General features: G+C 49.6%; 1 protein-coding gene across 1 annotated transcript in view; it reads left to right on the top strand.

The window, feature by feature from the left end:
* The window catches only part of GPC3 (glypican 3), a 141,889-nt gene that overhangs the window by 76,940 nt on the left and 47,791 nt on the right, over positions 1 to 17,158 (top strand). The window contains exons 4-5 of the mRNA XM_034064233.1: positions 8,637 to 8,770; positions 11,204 to 11,329. Of these exons, the coding sequence (XP_033920124.1) occupies positions 8,637 to 8,770; positions 11,204 to 11,329 (260 nt within the window). The remainder of the gene's footprint in view (positions 1 to 8,636; positions 8,771 to 11,203; positions 11,330 to 17,158) is intronic.

Below are 17,158 nucleotides of genomic sequence, written 5' to 3'. Positions count from 1 at the left end.
ATTTGCAACCCAGCTGACACAGCTGCTGTTAAATAACCAACTACAGGCCCTGTCTCTGACTTTGCTGGCTCATGTTCCATGCTGGTGGCAGGTATCTGGTTTTCCTCTGCAAATTAAGCTGCTGGGGATTCCGTTCTCTGGGATTGTTCCTTTCTGTAGTGCCGGAGCGGTATTAAATCCACAGAGATCTGTGAAGGAAACCCATTAACCAGGGAAGAAAAGAACAAGCACCCAGTGCCTGCCCGGAGCCCAGCTTGGCCCCAGCCTGTTTTCTCCCAGGGAAGAGCTTCTGCCTAAGAGCTAATGTCAGTCTCCCCTGTTCTGGCAGGTTAAAGCCATTCCCCTTGGCCTGTCCCTACAGGCCCTTGTCCCAACCCCCTCTCCAGCTTTCCTGCAGCCCCTTTAGGCACTGGAGCTGCTCTCAGGTCTCCCCTTCAGGAGCCTTCTCTTGTCCAGACTGCCCCAGCCCAGCTCTCTCAGCCTGGCTCCAGAGCAGAGCTGCTCCAGCCCTCACAGCATCTTCTGGCAAGCTAAGTGATTTGGTGCTTGTGTTGCAATGACCTGGTTGAGTTTAGAATATCTTCAGCTTCTGCAGGGAATCATGGTCCAGAAGAGACAGCAGCAGCCTGGATCAGGAGCAGCCTCTGCCATGCTCCCACATCAGCCACACAGAATTCTGGGGACTTGGGGATTCTCCATTAGCCTGGCTCCAGGTACTGTCACTCATCACCCTGGCTTTGGTCAGTCTATCATACTCCTGCTTTTCTCTGGATTTTGTTCCTGCATCTTTCCTTTGGCTCTGTTGTCAGCTTTAGGCAAGGCTGATGACTCCTTCCAAGAACAAAGCCTGAAGTTTGGTTGTCTGAGAAACAGATCGAGCTGTTTCTATTGGCTCTTTCTGTTGTTTCTGTCTGTATCTTGTGCAGATCCATTTTGAAACCAGAATGGGTGCATCAATGACCCAGGAAACATCTCTGCCTGGGCAAACTGCTGAAAATGAAGCAAATGCTCTTTTCTTGCCTGTCCCAGTTAGTTGGTCTGGGCCCTGGCTGGGGCACCAGCCTCCTGCCCTGCGGTGTGCTGCTGAGGTGAGGCCATCATACCTGAAATACCACGTTTAGTGCTGAATATGGATTAACAGAACACTGGAGGGAAACACTGACTTGAAAAGTTGCACTTTAATTACATGTCACGGATTATAAAAGCAGAAAGAACAACTGTGCTCATTTAGTCTGACTTCCTCTCTACCTATAAATAACAATAAACAGCCTTTTGCTCAAACACAAAGCAGCTTTCTTCAGTGGGTGAAATGCTGCATGCTGGGAATGCCAGGAAGAAACAACATCTTGTTTGCATTATTTTATGTAGGTTTGAAAGGGCTCCACTCAAGCTGAGGTCACAGTTCCTTTGAGGAAAGGGCATCCTGCCCTGGGAGAAGCTGGGTCTGCACAGGGGTCAGGATGTGGTCGGATGCAGTGTTGGAGGTACCTTGGATGATGTAGTGTATGTATGGAGCACCGGGCATCAGGTCCTCCGGGGGACAGGGTGGCATGTCCTAACAGGAGCACTGGTGGAACTGCAGTCTGATTTAAGCTATTTGAACCCTGATACAGTAGGGGAAAATGCAGATGGAGATCATCCAGCTTCAGCAGTTAGCATCAAGGGTTCAAGCCCTTCAAAACTCCTTTGCTTCTCTTCATAGAAATATATTATAGAGTGGTTTGTGTTGGAAGGGACCTTAAAGCTCCTCCAGCTCCAACCCCTGCCACAGGCAGGGACACCTTCCACTGCAGCAGCTGCTCCAAGCCCCTGTGTCCAACCTGGCCTTGAACACTGCCAGGATTGGGGCAGCCACAGCTTCTCTGGGCACCCTGTGCCAGCGCCTCAGCACCCTCACAGGGAAGGCCTTTGTAGTGTCTAAACTAAATCTCCCCTCTTTCAACTTAAAGCCATTCCCCCTTCTCCTGTCACTATAAGACTGTAAAAAGTTTCTCTTCCATCAAGTCTTGAACCCTCTCTTGTTTCCTCTGTTAGTGGTCAGAGCTGTCTTTGCTGATGAGGCCAGGGAAGGGGCCCCCATTGGTCTTTCCTGGGCCCCGTGTTCCTGCTGTGATGCTGCAGTGTCTTGGGATGCTCTGCATGAAGGCTGGGCTATAAAAATGAGGTTATAGTTCCTGCTAAAACCACTTCCTTAATGCCTTTGTGATCCGGAGGAGTTTGAAGACCTGGTGGTGATGGCCTTTAGCATAACGTGGTTCCTGAGCATGTGGAATGTGTGTTGGCAGCACGTGGGGGGCGTCACCGCGGGCACTGGTGTGACAGGCACTCTGTTATTTTAAGCATTAGTGTTTGTGTGCATTTTACACGTTATAGCGTTGCATTATTTAGAAGTGATGCATTATTAAAGCCTCTTCTCCTGGGCGCGGAGAGGAGGAGGTCACTTCCTGTGCTTCCTGCTGCTCCGCCTGAGTGAGTGAGTGAGGATGTTGTCTCCTATGTAATCCTCCAAGGTGATGTCTGAATAATGGAGACTGGAATCCTATAGAGCTGATTAATAACACCGAGTACTCCATTAATGAGGAATTTCAGTGAAATGTGTGTAGAAGGCATCTGTGTCACCATGCTCAGTTTGTTCCTTCTGCTCGAGTGCCTGGAACCAGCGCAATCATCACTTAGTTAATAATGATGTGCTTCTGAAAATAAAGGCTTGTAAATGCATTTTTATGCCCGTAATCATATTTTCTGTTGTGAGAAGAGTGAGGGAGTGGGGAATTGTCTCTTTGCCGTCTTCCTGACAAAATGTATATAATGATTACAAGCACATAATAGGAATGTTGGTCCCAGCTAAGTGCTGCTTCGCCTCTGTTCATCAGCTCTGGCTGGGGAGCGTGGCGTGATGCTGTGGAAGGCGATGCCATCCCTGGGCCACTGTGGCAGATTTAAATCCCTAATAAAAGCCCTGGGGAAATTAACACGACAAAACATTAACCACAGTCTAAACATTACCATAGATTAGCATTTTTATTACACCTGTAGAGATGGTGAATGTGCTTGGTTACTACTATTAAAAAGTTTATGTTCTATCCCACATCATCTCAATGTATAGTTTTGGTTTAAGCCCTTTGGAATTTAATTAAGCGGGTTTCTATAGCAGTAATAGACTGTAAGTTCACTTTTATGGTTACTTTGAAGATAAACAGGGTGCAAATGTGTTCTTTATAATGCTAATAACATGCATGATGTGTGGCAGAGTAGGTTGTTACAAGAGTTGAGGAAGAAGCACCAGTGCAGGCAGCTGCCTTGCTGAGCCTTTCAGTCTTACTGGTCAAACTGGGCTCCATTGCAGAACGATGCTCAGGGTTTCGTGAAGGCAGCAGGTTTTCTTGAGGTCTGAGGCTGTCTCTTCTGTGCATACCGTAGCAAATCACCTTTCAGAGGCTGTGTTCAAATCAATTAGAAGAGTTAATCGCTTTTCAGTTTCATGTGCAGCTTCTCCCAAAGGAAACCCTGGAATAGGTGTAAAATGACATCTGGGAACTCCAGAGAGCAGAGAAGATTGTAGGAGGAAATCTTCAAAAATGAGGCTATCCCCTCGAGGGGAAAGAAATACTGTGTCTTCCTGGAGAATGAATCTATAAGCAGAAGAGTGCACAGAGGAGACAAATGGAAACTCCATGTAAAGTTTAAGCAAAGGTCAAATAAAGCAAGCTCTCCGTTAAAGCGGAGCGGAGCTCAGGGACTGGATAAGAAGCATCAGCAGCAGGTAGTCAGCAGTGTCTAATGCATTCTCTTTACTTCCAAGGGGAAGTTGATTAACTGTTTTTGGAAATCTTCTGGAAAATTACCTTTAAAACTCTCTTACTCTTCAAAGCAATGCTCAGATTGGTGCTGAGGATCACACGTGTGCTGCTTTCCAGTCTTGTTCTCCCTGGATTTGCTTGCTACTGTGCAAGGTGAGAGGTTTTGCCCCATGCCTGGGCAATGGAGTGGGTTCAACTGGTGGCCCCAGGGCTGGTAACGATCCCATCCTGCTGTACCTGGGTTTGGGGTGCTGATGGGGTTTTGCCCTCCATCAGCTGCACTGGGGCTGTGATGCTTGCACAGAACCTGCTGCTGCTGTCAGTACTCTCCTTCTGACATCTGGTTTGGGTTGAAGGGACATTAAAGCTCACCCAGTTCCAACCCCTGCCATGGGCAGGGACACCTTCCACTAGAGCAGCTTGCTCCAAGCTCTGTCCAACCTGGCCTTGTAGTCTAACCCTAGCCCAGTGGTCCCAGTTTGCTGGCTTGCAGGCACCCACATGGACCATTGTTGTGCTTTACCTTTGGAGCTCAGCTAGCTGGAAGCAGCCATGGTGGCTGATCTGGTCCCTGCTGCTCATGTTGTGTCATTTCCACGTGGTCACAAACAAGCTCCATGCAGTCCTCTGGCACCTCTTACTTTAAATTAATGGGGAAGCATTAAAGCAGGCTGATAGTGCTACTCCATTAGTGTCGTCCCTGTGCTCCTCTCAAATCAATGTTCCCACTAAAGCGGAGCCATTCCATGGCCTGCAGCTCCCGAGGGCATCAGGAACCAGCTGCTTCCCCATCAGGCATATGGACATAAGGATTGTTGGCCACCAGTGGGCCCGGGAGCTGCTGCATCCCTGAGGAGCTCTGCTGACCTGTGGGCATGGGCTTTCCCTGCGCCTGGAATAAAGAGCTGGAGTGGTTGGCAGGAGGCAAAACGTTCCCCTTGTGGCCTGGGTCGCACTTGCAAGGAGGAGGCTGATGAAATTGGCTAATTAGTGGTTTGTTAATGAGCTGGGGCAGGGAAATGGTGCTTCAGCTGTTACAGTATTGGTGTTTGTAGCTTAGGGCTTTGGGAGGGTTTTGCTTGTGTCCCCTCATGGGGGTTTATCCGTGACTGCAGATTCTCTTAAAAGGGAGCAAACCCTCAATCCCCATTGCCTAAAACCAGGCTGCCATTTGGTTGATCTATTCCTCTTTCTGTGGCCTGATGTTTCAGACTGCAGCAGGTTCTGGGACCGTGTCTGTGACATGAAATGAGAGACTCTTGCACTGAGTGTACTTTAGATGAGGACTCGTGTCTATTTAGGATTCCACTGATAGCGTGCAGAGCCCGAGGAGAGGAGCCAGTGGTGCCATTCTGTGGATTCGCTTTGAAGTTCACATTTATGCTTGTGTGGCAGGAGGCAACCACATTTGACTGTTCAGTAGTAACTGAGTTTACTGAGTAAACTGTTGCTTAGTAGTAATTCAGTCCTGGTTTTGGCTGGGATAAAGTTAATCCCCTCATAGCTGGTGCAGTGCTGTGTTTGGATTTAGCCTGGGAATAGCACTGGTAACACATCGCTGGTGTAGTTGCTGCTCAGTAGCATTTATCCTGATCAAGGGCTTCCTGTTTTCCCATGCTCTTTTGGAGAGGAAGGGCACAAGAAGCTGGGAGGAAGCACAGCCAGGACTAGCCAAAGGGATATTCCCTACCATGGAATGTCATTCTCAGTCTACAAACTGAAGGATGTTTTCTGTGAGGTACTGATTGCTGCTCAGGTCTGGCTGGGTATCAGTCAGCGTGTGCTAAGCAATTGTACTGTGTATCACTTGTTTTTTGGGGAGTTTATTCCTCTTTTTTTGGTATTTCACTTTTCATTACTATTATTATTATGGTTATTATTATTATTTTAATTTATTTAAATCATTAAATTATTATTGCCTCAACCCTGGGTTTTATCTCTTTCCAATTCTCCCATCCCATGGAGGGGCATGTGGGGCAAATGGCTGTGTGGTACTTAATTGTCAGCTGGGATTAAACCATAGCAGCATCACACCTTTTCCCTCCTAAGCTCTGAGGCTTGTGTCATCCTTCCCTGTTTGCTTCACAGGGCCATTTTTGTGGGCTTTGTAAAACTTAGAGCTTGCTTTAAAATAGGAGGAGACTGGGAAATTGGGTCCGTGTGTTGCAGCAGGGATTCAGAAAGGGGGGAAAACTGAAACAGGGTTTCTGAGCTGTTGTCCTTGGACCACCTGTGGCTGAGCAGACTCTGGCAGATGGTTTGTGAAATCCTTCTCTCCCCTCCCAGAGTACACGCCACGCCGGCCCTGCAAATGAGCTGCAATCTGTTACTGCTGCCTGTTCTCACTTTAGTTAAAGTTCACATCGCAGCCGGGTTGTTGTTTGACTAAAATGTGACAATCGTTTTCAACATGACTTTGCAAGATGGGCTGCAGGGTTGGGTTTTGTTCCTGAAAAGTTTACTTCGTCCTTCAATAGATAAATAAGTGAAAAGCTGGATGCTCTGCTCAAACTTTCTACCTTCAGATTTCATCCGCTGACCCATGTCAGCCTCTTTGTGGTTTCATCCCTTGCAGGAGCCTGTGGTACCCAGAGGCCATGCAGGGCTGTGAGGATGCAGCTGAGCTGCATTACTCCTTGCTGGAGGTGGGAGCAGAGAGACAAGGCAGCTCTGGTCTGCTCGGCTGCTTTGCTGTTGGAAACACACTCTCGGGAGTGCCATTGTACCTACTGTTTTCCAGCCCTCCCCACTCATTCACTACATCTTGGCAACCTTGATCCTGGACTGGCTCTTCTCTTGGGGTTCAACAGGCTTCACCAGCTGAAAGGCAGGCTTTGGGAGAGGGAAGGGGGGCTTCAGAGCTGGGGAGAACCAAAGGCAGTCATCACAAATGGCAGCTTAAACTGTCTGACCTTTTCCCACCTCTCCTCTGCTTCCTGTGCCCATGCAGAGTGTGGCTGCAGTGATGCTGCTCTTGTGGCACTGCTGCTTCTGTGCTCTCCACCCTGTAGCTCTGTGTACCTTGTTGTCTCCCCAAGGTGGCTCCATGGCAGGTCTCATCTGTGATCTCTCTGTGGGCATCTTTGAGAGGGAAGGTCCACAGACCCCTGTGCATCCTCACACTCTCCTGCTGATCTGCTACAGGGATGGTGGCACCAGTCAGCACAGAGCATGGAATGTGCAGGCCCATTCTGCAGCAGTGGAGTCTTGGGTATCCCAAATGCCCTTGTCCAGATCTCCTGCTGCCCTGTAATTTCCTCCTAGTCCTGACTGCATCAGGGACTACCTGGGAATGAGGGATGATAGGAAAACCCAAAAGGCAAAGAAAACAGCCCAAAATGTAGCATTTTCTCATGCCCTTCCTCTGTTTTCAAGCCTGTCGCATGATTCAGGCAAGGCAGTAGGGCTGAGACATTCTTCTGCAAGACTTGCTTTGGCAAGGTGGAGAGGAAACACAGCCAAAGGAGGGCAGTGGAGACAAAAAGAGGCAACAGAAATTGCCCCCCCGGCAGCTGCAGGAGCTTTGGCACAGGGAGCTGCAGGGGGCAGAAAGGACTGGTGGCAGCACCTCTTCCCACCACAATGTGGACCAGAAGTGGCAGCACCCAGCTCCCAGGAGGCTTCTGTTTTACTCTTTGGTGTACAGCAGCCCGAGCAAACAAACTGGACTTCTCTCGATAATGAAAGAGGTGACATTACTAATACATTTGCCCACTCAAATGCAGGATGTAATAGAACAGAATTAATCTCTTCTCTTTACACATCAGATGCTTGTAGCTTTGGGCAGTGAATGTGCTTTTAGCCTCTGGCATGCCTACCTAGAGTTTAGCTAGCTGTCTTAGTTCACTGTGGTGTGAAGATAAATGAGGTGCTGCAAGGAACAGGTGTTTTATGGGTATGTGGTTGTCCCAAGCCTGGACACGGGCATGGGATGAGGCTCAAGGAAAGAGGGGTTGGTGTTAGCTGCGGTGTCTGTGGTCCTGGCAATCAGAACCCAGCATGCTGAGCCCTGCAGAACAGCACAGGGTGGTTCTCAAGGTGAATCTCTGAGCATTAGCAGTGCCTTGGGGGGGCAGTTGCAAGGAAACTGCTGCAAATCCACATGTAGCAGGGACTGCAGTGGCAACCATGGTGCTGCTGGCTGAGTCTTGGGACAGCGGCCATGCAGGAGAGCTGTGATGAGGTGTTTTGGGTTGCTTCCCTCACCACTGCCTCACTATCACTATAATCTCTATGCTAACGAGCAAATTTGTGTCATTAACGCAGCCCTGATAATCAAGACCTCCAGTGCTATGACTCAGCTGTAGCCACACTGCTGTGTTTTAGGCCCTGATGGGTTTTCATTGGTGATGATGTGTATGCTTGTCCCTGGGCACCTGGGAGCCCACTCAAGATGCAGAACTGGGGTCTAAGGGTTTACCTTCAGTGTTACCTAAAAACCTGTCTAAAGAGGTGAAGCACAGAGTCTTGAGATGCTGTGGCTTTCAGCCAGGGAGGATCAGGGAATACCTTGAGCTCCCACCTGCCAGCATGGGTTTAATCTGACACAGGGAGATTTGCTGGTCATGCCTGCAACCCAGGTGTTTGATAGCCACAGGGGCACTTTGATGCCCCAAAATCTTGCCTGCAGTTTCCTGCCTTCCCTCCCACATGGTACTTGTACAAGAGTGGCGTTCTATCCTTAGGGCAGCAGTTTGCCTTCAGATGCTTGTGAGAGATGGGGATGATGGGACAACAGAGCAGCCCACTTGCAGGCACCAGTGCCCAGCTCAGCCGTGTTCCCGCAGCGTTCCTGCTCCCATCCCTCCCTCATGCGGCTGTGTCTGTGTGTTCCAGCTCAGCCGGTTGTGCGGCCACGCTCAGCAGAGGCAGTACCGAGCCGCTCGTTACCCCGGGGACCTGTTCGTCGACAGCAAAGTCCTGAAGACGACTCGCATCCAGCAAGAGGAAACTTTGTCGAGCAGGAGGAGGTGAGTGCTGGGGCTGCGCACGGTGCCCGCATGGGCTGCAGGAGCGGTCACCATACAGCATGGCCCTGTGGAAGCAGATGGAATAGCCCCGCGTTTCCCTTACCTATAACCCTGCAACTGGTTTTGGCTCTGAACACCAGCGCTGCTCTGTGGCTGGCTCTGAAGCACAGCGAGGTGTCTCCATGTGGTTTCTCACCCAGTGTGTCTAGTTTGATTTTAACCTGTAAAACTGCACCCAGGTCCATCCAGCAAATGCCTTCTCTGGGTTTCTTGGGCGCTTCAGTGGCAGAGATGCTCTTAGGTGTAGTTATAGGTGGAAATGGTCACTCCAGGCTGAAATGCTGTGTGCAGCACTGTGGGTGTAGGTATAGAGGACTCACTTCACTTCCTTGTGCAGGAATGTTAACAGCCTTTTCCTGACTGTTTCCTGAGTGAAGCAGGTGCCTCCACTGCTGGTGCTGCACCCTCTACTCCTGCCCTCTGTAAACAGAAGCTGTAGTTCAGTGAGCTCACATTGGTGTGCCAGGGAGAAGCATCTCTGCCCCTGGATCTGGAAGCACACCCAGAAGTGTGCGGTGCCTTCACTGCTGGTTGAGTACAAGGAAAATTCCTGTGGAAGAAAACCAGGCTTGGCAAGTTTTGGAGCTGGGGATAGACTGAGTTGGATGGACTTCTCTTTAAAGAGTAACAGGGCCACATTCTTGTTACACTTCCCACAAGATACAGCACGGGGGCCTGCATTCCTCTGTTGTCTCAACACGTTGGAGGGTTACACAGCTCAGGCTCTGCCGGAGATGTCCTTTGAGCCTGGGAAGTCCAATGAAACCCACTGCAGTGAATTCTGTGAGCTCAGACTTCAGGTACAGAGGAATTTCTCCCTTTTCTTCCCCTCCCTGCCCGGTGGGGAGCTCTGCTCCCAGGGAAGTTCTCCCCAGCACTGCCAGGGTCTGTGGGACAGGGAGCAAGGCAGTGTCTAGGATGTAAAGAGCTGCATGTTATGGGCAGTGTAAGACTTGTCCTGTTCGGTGTTTGGCATAACTGAAGACCCAGGTCTTGCCTCAGTTTGGCTTTCAAAGCGGTGTTGGTTGGACCACCGTAAGCCCAGTGCAGGAGATGCTGCGGGGGATGGTTCGTGCAGGAGGGGAATGTCTGAAGCACCCCTCCGGTCCATGCAGAGGGTTGTGGGCTGAGCTCCCACCCCCTGGACGTGCTTTGGCTCGTCCCACAGGCTGCTCTGAGCGGAGAGGCAGAGCAGAGCAGCACCGGCTGCCTTTGCTGCGCTGCTTCTCCTTGTTTCGCCTGCCACCAGCTGGCAGCCGGGGGCCTCGGCTGGATGGAGAGGGAACCCCACGGCATCCCGAAGCAAAGAGAGGCAAGGAGGGATGGAGGGAGCTGGGCGCCTCCTCTTGGTCCCAGCCTGCCCGAGCTTGCTCTGTCTGTCAGCAGCTTCTCGCAGCTGGCAGCACATGGAATCCCACCGCTGCAGGCACCCAGGGGATGCTCCTGACAGTGCTGCCAGCAAGAGGTGTTGCTCCCTCATCATCATCCCCAGAGAGGAAGGAGGCCAAGAAATAAGCACTTGCCAAAGGGGAAAATGTGCTGAACCCAAGGCAGGGGGCCGTGAGGCCAAGTCTTACTCCCTCCAATCCCTGCTATTCATATGATCATATTTTCCTGCCATTTGCCTGGTTAAATCTACCAGTATTTCCCAGTGAGAGCTACTGAGTGCCCCTGAAGGGACTGATCTGGGGTGGTGGATGGGCACATCCCACCCCTGTGGCCCCTGTCCCCTTCCTGGTGGCTGTGGGAGTCCCTGGGTTTAGCCTGTGTCCTTGCATCTCTGCACTGAAGTGTACCTTGCCAGGGACAGAGGTCCTTCAACAGTGCAGCATGAAACCCAGCATGACCCATCTGTACAGGTCTGTGCTAAGCATCTCTGCTCTGCCACCAGAAGTGCCACCTGCCTTTGCAGGGATGTTGAACGGCTGAAGTCAGGCAGACAGAGTGACAAGGCTGTCCCTTCCTGAAGGGCCTCCATTGCTTCCTACAGAGCACAGAGAACTACTGGCAGCCTGGGCACTTGCTGCTCAAGTGCACCCCATGGGCTGAGCCAGCAGCACCTTTCCCTAGGTGCAGTGAGAACACAGAGAGTGTATCTGGCTCTGATGTGCTGCATGGCTGGGCTGAGCTTCTGCTGCCTCCCGTCACAGCCAGTTTTGCCCTAAGAAATAGGAATTCAGCCCTTGACTGAATGACATCAGGGGACAATGTCAAATGCTGCTTGAGATCAGAAATAAGACCAGTGCTTCATGGCTTGTTTGCATCCACTGCTTTCACGCTGTGTTTTTGTGACTACCATCAGTGCTTAAAATGCACCATAAAAAAAGGCTTTTCCTCTTTTAGCTAAGCACTGTTTTTTCCCCTTTCTTCCAGGGAGCTCATCACGAAGCTGAAGTCCCACGGCAGTTTCTACGGCAGTTTGCCAGAGTACATCTGCAGCCACAGCTCTGCTGTGCAGAACGACACTCTTTGCTGGAACGGACAAGAAGTCGTGGAGAGGTGAATCCCATCTCCCCCTGCATTGCTTTGTCTTAGGTTAACCAGGCAGTGACCAGGGCACTGCTCCTTCCCTTAAAAACCCCCTTGCAGAGCTGGTATCCACCCGTGCTGCATGGCAGATGGATGTGTAGGCTGCGTGGAGAGGTGAAGTGGTTGTGTGCTGCCCTCCACTGAGCTTTCTGCACTCTGCTCTGGAAACCCTGCAGCAGCGGCTGGGTTTGATTGGGGTGGGTTGGTAGCAGTGAGCAGCAGGAGGGTGCACCGTGGCAAGAGGGGTAGCGATGGAGTCATTGCACCATGGACTGTATTGGGATGGGGATGTCTCCAACCTGGCTCCATGCAGGAACATCCCCAGGGAGCGACAGTGAAGACAACTTGTTGGGTTTTTGACAAGGAAAACCACCTTATTGGGTTTTTCCTTGGCCACAGCTCTGTGCTAGAGGTCAGGACCACTGAGGCAAACACAGCATTCATAGCATAAGGAGAAAGGAAGTGTTAATAGAAATGAAGGTTTTTCTTGCAAAAAAAAAAAAAAAAGCCCTTTGGGAATGTTAAAGAATGTGGAAATAGAACTTGGGAATGTTTTTTTTAGAATAATACATAAATCTGCTCTAATCACCCTCATTTTTGCAGATCATCTTTTGCTATTATACAGTTTGCAGAAGGGAAGGAATAGCAATAAAATCAGGAAGTGGTGCAATGTTAAGATATTAATTATGCCTAATTGCTCAGTACCCTCAGGTGGTAATTAGCCTGTATGTGCAGTACTGACCTAGAACACCAAAGGGACTAGAAGAGCATCAACCTATAGTTTGAAACAAAATTGCACAAGCATCTAAGATCACACAGTTGATAGAATTCACTCACTTTGCCTAAGGAAAACTGTGTCCTCTAGCTGTACTTATGCCTGGGAAATCTGAGTTTCTATTCTGAAGAGAGAAGTTCAGCTGGAAAAAGCAAGATTATTTCAATATTGTCTCACTGATTGTTAATGACAACTTCTTAAGCAGTGCTATGAACACTGCAGGGGAGGATGTAGGATGAGGTCTTTGATTAGGACAGTTCACTGGGGCCATGACCAGTGTCTGGTCCAGATCTTGCTGATGCCACGACTGGGTGAAGTGTCAGCAATGGAAAGGTGCTGAGTCCAGACCTTCCTACAGACATAAGTTCGGCATTACTTGCAGGTTAAACATAGCTTTAGATGGTAGATACCTACAGCTTTCTGCTGAGAATGCCAGTGGACTGTCCACAGCCCTAAGCCTAACAGGCTAAGATGTCACTGAGGTCCCTGCTGCAGTACAGTGGTGTTGGTGGCACAATGCAGCAGGTCACGTCGGTGCACCAGTGCATGGAGAAAGAAGAGGCAGGGAGAGGATGGGGTGTGTGTGCATGAAGGGAGCACCAAGATTTCAGGCCCTTGATTAAGCTGAGGGCTGGAGCAGCTCTGCTCTGTAGCCACGCTGAGAGAGCTGGGCTGGTTCAGCCCATACTGGACCTTAGAGCCGCTCCAGTGCCTAAAGGGGCTGCAGGAAACCTGGAGAGGGGCTTGGGACAAGGGCCTGTAGGGACAGGCCAAGGGGAATGGCTTTAAGCTGCCAGAACAGGGGAGACTGAGATGAGCTCTTAGGCAGAAGCTCTTCCCTGTGAGGGTGCTGAGGCACTGGCACAGGGTGCCCAGAGAAGCTGTGGCTGCCCCATCCCTGGCAGTGTTCAAGGCCAGGTTGGACACAGGGGCTTGGAGCTCCTCTCCCAGAACCCAATTGCAGAACACCTCAAAGAGAAGCAAACATGCAGTTAAGCTGGTCTCTAGAGCCATTGCATTGCTCCACGTGGAGCCAAACCTGCCTGCTTCACGTATTCAGACTTCCCAGTGTGGCAGCTCTTTCAGAGTCTGGGAGTGTTCCTGGAAACCAGGATCATGTAAGGTAACGGTAACCACCAGTTTCTTGATGTCAGTGTTTTCCCCAAGAGAGAGCCAAGCAGCTGCTCACTGTGGAAGAGCTCTGTCACAAGCTGCTCTGAGAATGTGCATCGTGCGGGAGTGTTTCTGGCATGCCTATAGCAATTCTGATGTGCACTTGGTGGTCACAGAGCTCCATCGTGCTGCTTCCTGCAAGAAACTTGGTGGGTTTTGAATATCTGGCTTGAATTTCAGACCTGGTCACTGTTGCACATGTGTAACAGGAAGAAAGGTCTGATTCTCTAGGTTTTGTGCATGTGAAATCCACTTTGTATCTCAGTGTTTCCCCCTTTGCTTTGTTGGGTATTGGCTTTTGCACATCAGAGCTTCCTGACTGAAAGGCTGGACTGGAGGAAACACCTGTGCCTTGCACTTGACCTGTCCTGCATGGTTGCTGTGGCTGGATATGTTCTGCCTCAGGACAGGATTGGGTTGCTTCAGCTGCATCATGTGTACTCAGAGACCCCTTTGAGTTTCTGGGATATCCATCAGCAGATCTCAGACCACTCATTGTCCCCATGGGGTGGCAGCTGGGGCTTGAGGGAGACACCTTATGATTCCTATAGCAATATGAGCTGCCCACCCTAGGGATAGATTAGGAAGCTGCTGGAAGCCTTGCAGCAATGGTTGGGTGGATGCTGTGTTTACACGTATTTCCATGTGTTTCTTTCATTACTGTGTTTCCATGTCTGGTGCTGCTCAGATGATGGATAAAACTGCTTGGGCATTGCTGTGTCAGTGAGCTTGGTGTGAGCATCCATATGGGCATGTCTGGGCTTTGGTGGTGCTCCTGGAGGGTTTGTCTGTTCACCTCTCACATCTTTAATGCTGTACCTGAGTGTTAATTAAGTTAGAGAGGAGTCCTGGTTTAGCTGTGTCCTGACCCCTCTGTCACAACAAACTTTGATCGTTATGCCAAGCCCTTTTCCTGTAACGTGTTAAATCAAGCCTGGAATACCAACTTCACAGCCCTTTGCTGGTGCACTCAAGTGCAAGATAACACTGACAGTGTGCATCCTGCTGTCTGACACAAACAGTCCCTTCTGCACCCTGTGCTCCTCCTCTTGTGGTTTCTCTGAATTGGTGTTTACTGTCCTGTGTATTCCAGAGCTTTGTTATCAGCCTTTCACTGGGTCTCATTTCCCAGTTTGAGCCTTGACCCATCCTTCATTTCCTCCCCACCCTGACCTCCCTCTTCCCTGATGGAACATGTTCATCTGGGACTCCAGTGCGATGCAGCTGGCTGGTTGGACCATCTAATGGCAAGAGTTCATCCTCCTTGAGGATGGCTCTGGGGGTTAATAGCTTGATCACCATCCCTTCTGTGGGTTTAGGACATGGTGCCTTGAAATAACTGCTTGCAAACAGTGGCAGCTGTACGAGGAAGGTCTGTTTTCCTCGTCGTGAAGAGCAGTGCCTGTGTGTTTTGCTGTGTTATTGCTGTGTGGTTGAAGAACATAAGCCAAAGTGGGAAGAAGAAATAAAAGGCAGCGCATTCCTGCTTTTCACACCTTTCAAAGGGTGCAAAAACACACTGTGCTCTTATGGGATGTCACAAAGATTCACAGCAAAAGCCACACACTGCCTGTTCCACCACCAGGGAAGAGCTGCTTCTATGAGCACTAGGAGGGGTCATAGTGCTTGGGTGTTCGTGGTAGCTGGAGGCCAGACCTGCTGGCTCTTCCCCTGTGCATCCCTGAGCACATCTTTGCAGCTTTCCTGGGCTTAATCAAATGACAGGTACCTCCCTGAGATAGTAGAGGGCTGGATGTGTAGGATGTGCAACAGCTTAAGAGAGGGTTCAACCTGCCTAAGAGAGGGCTCTTCCTTACCTCTGTCTTTATGCCCCATCCTCCCACCTGCCTTCATGCTGGTGGTGCTGGATGCTGAGATGATGTTCTCCAGCCTCTCTCATCCTTATGTAGAGAAAAACCAGAGGGTGATTCTTATCACTGAAGTTCTGACTGAAAATTAGCTCGTTTAAAGGGTACAGCTGAAGTCAAGTGTGTATTGAGATACTGAACTCGGTTTCTATGGGAGTTAGGCATCTGAATCTCTGTGATTTGAGCCTTATATATACTATTAGGGTTTTGCAGCATTTAATACTAAAAGCCTCTTAAAATCTAGATTCACAGACTTTTATAATCTGCTTACATGAGAATATTCATTTCAAGCTGTTTGGAACAGAACGACAGCAATGTTTGCCCACTGCAAAACTTGTAAGCACATTAAGCTTTACCTTAGATACTGCCAGTTCCAAACTGCTCAAGACAAACTTGTACACCGCTCTACATCACCAGCATAACTCCTGTTTGCTTTACACCAAGTCCAAATCAATATAGTTTTAGCACCTTGCCAGATTCTCCTCTTTGAGTTTGAAGCATCACTTTCCTTGCTGTTGCCAGTGTACCAGGGTGCGTTTTAATCATACAACTCATAAACAATGAAAGCACAATTGGAAGCAAGGGAGAGAAATGCGGTTCTGTAATTGGAACAAAGGCAATTCCATGCCAGCGATAACCCTTTAGTTCATGAAGGGTTTGGTTATTTCTGGCAGTGCTATGAAATACCTGCTACAACAGTGTCCTCAAAGAGGGAGGCTGTGTAAGTTCCCAAGCACATAAACCACAGCTCTGTAGCAAAATGCAAGCTAGAATAAAAGGATAGTGGTGAATTCAGTAGGTTATGGAGTGGCCAGAATTGTTTCCAGAGTATTTCAGAAAGGAAGATCATGAATCTTCCTCTATTGATCCTGCTTTTGGTCTCAGGTTTGGCCAATTTTTCCATAATCTGTTTGTCTTGAGCTTCACTCACCTGAAGTTGAATGGAGGAAGACTTCAGGCTGTCCTTTTATCCTGCAAACTCCCATTTTGCTATGAAGATGCCGGTTTTTACTGTTTCTTCTTCAAGCCCCATCTCTCAGAACCAGGTGATTACCTGAATCTTCACCTTTATACCTAAGCCAATATCTGCAGCATGCTTTGTAGCTGCATTGCACAGGGTGGCTGGGAAGAGGCAGCACTCCCCTTCGGCAGGGAACTGATGCAGCGGGACCTCAGTGGGCTCTCCTGATGGTGAGACCAGGCTGTGAGGTGTTGCTGTTTGGAAATCCAGCAGCAAAGAGCTCCTTTTTCCTTAGGTGAGAGTGTTCCCCACTGAGAGCGTTGGATCTTTCTGGTTGCTTTTGAAGCAGCTGCTTCATGTGGTGTAAATTGCCTGCAAGCACCCACTGTGAACAAGCAACCAAGCACATGTTGCAGGCTAGGAACAGAAGTTATCAGCTCTTCTTGGTAGTTTATGGGCTCACCCTGTCTGTGGGGTGGGATGAGTGTGTTGGAAGCAGCTCTTGCAGCCTTTTGGCTCCTGCTGCTTGTACCCCTGATGTGACACTAAGGCTGTCCCACTAAACCAAAAGGCAGCAGAGCCAGAGAATGAAATGTTGGCATCACCACTGCACCCACATTCACAGACCCATGAAAGTGGCTGGAGATATGATTTGGGCTTGTGCCAGGAGTGTATAGGAGAAACTTTTCTTTCCTGTCTCCCCTTTTACATCTCTTTATTCCTCCTGTGTGCTGAGGACTCAGTGTCACCAGCCTCCATGACCTGTAGTAAGCCTTGTCTTGAGATTCAGGGTGGCTTCAGGGGATTGCAGGTGCTGCAAATTCTGTTCTCTCATCCTCAGTTATCAAATCCTGTGTGATTAAACCTCTTGTGTTGCAGTCCTGTCTTGCAGCAGTCTGTGCTGTATTTGTCCCACATCCACTCCCTCAACCAACTATCATTCAGTGAATAGAGATAGTAGAGGAAGAGCCTGCAAGGGATACCGTGCTGGTTAAACCATAGAGCTGCATTTGAGTAAATAC

Source organism: Melopsittacus undulatus, chromosome 6 (genome assembly GCF_012275295.1).
Source record: "Melopsittacus undulatus isolate bMelUnd1 chromosome 6, bMelUnd1.mat.Z, whole genome shotgun sequence".
NCBI classification, from domain to species: Eukaryota; Metazoa; Chordata; class Aves; order Psittaciformes; family Psittaculidae; genus Melopsittacus; species Melopsittacus undulatus.
This window is presented reverse-complemented; position numbering and strand designations above follow the sequence as displayed.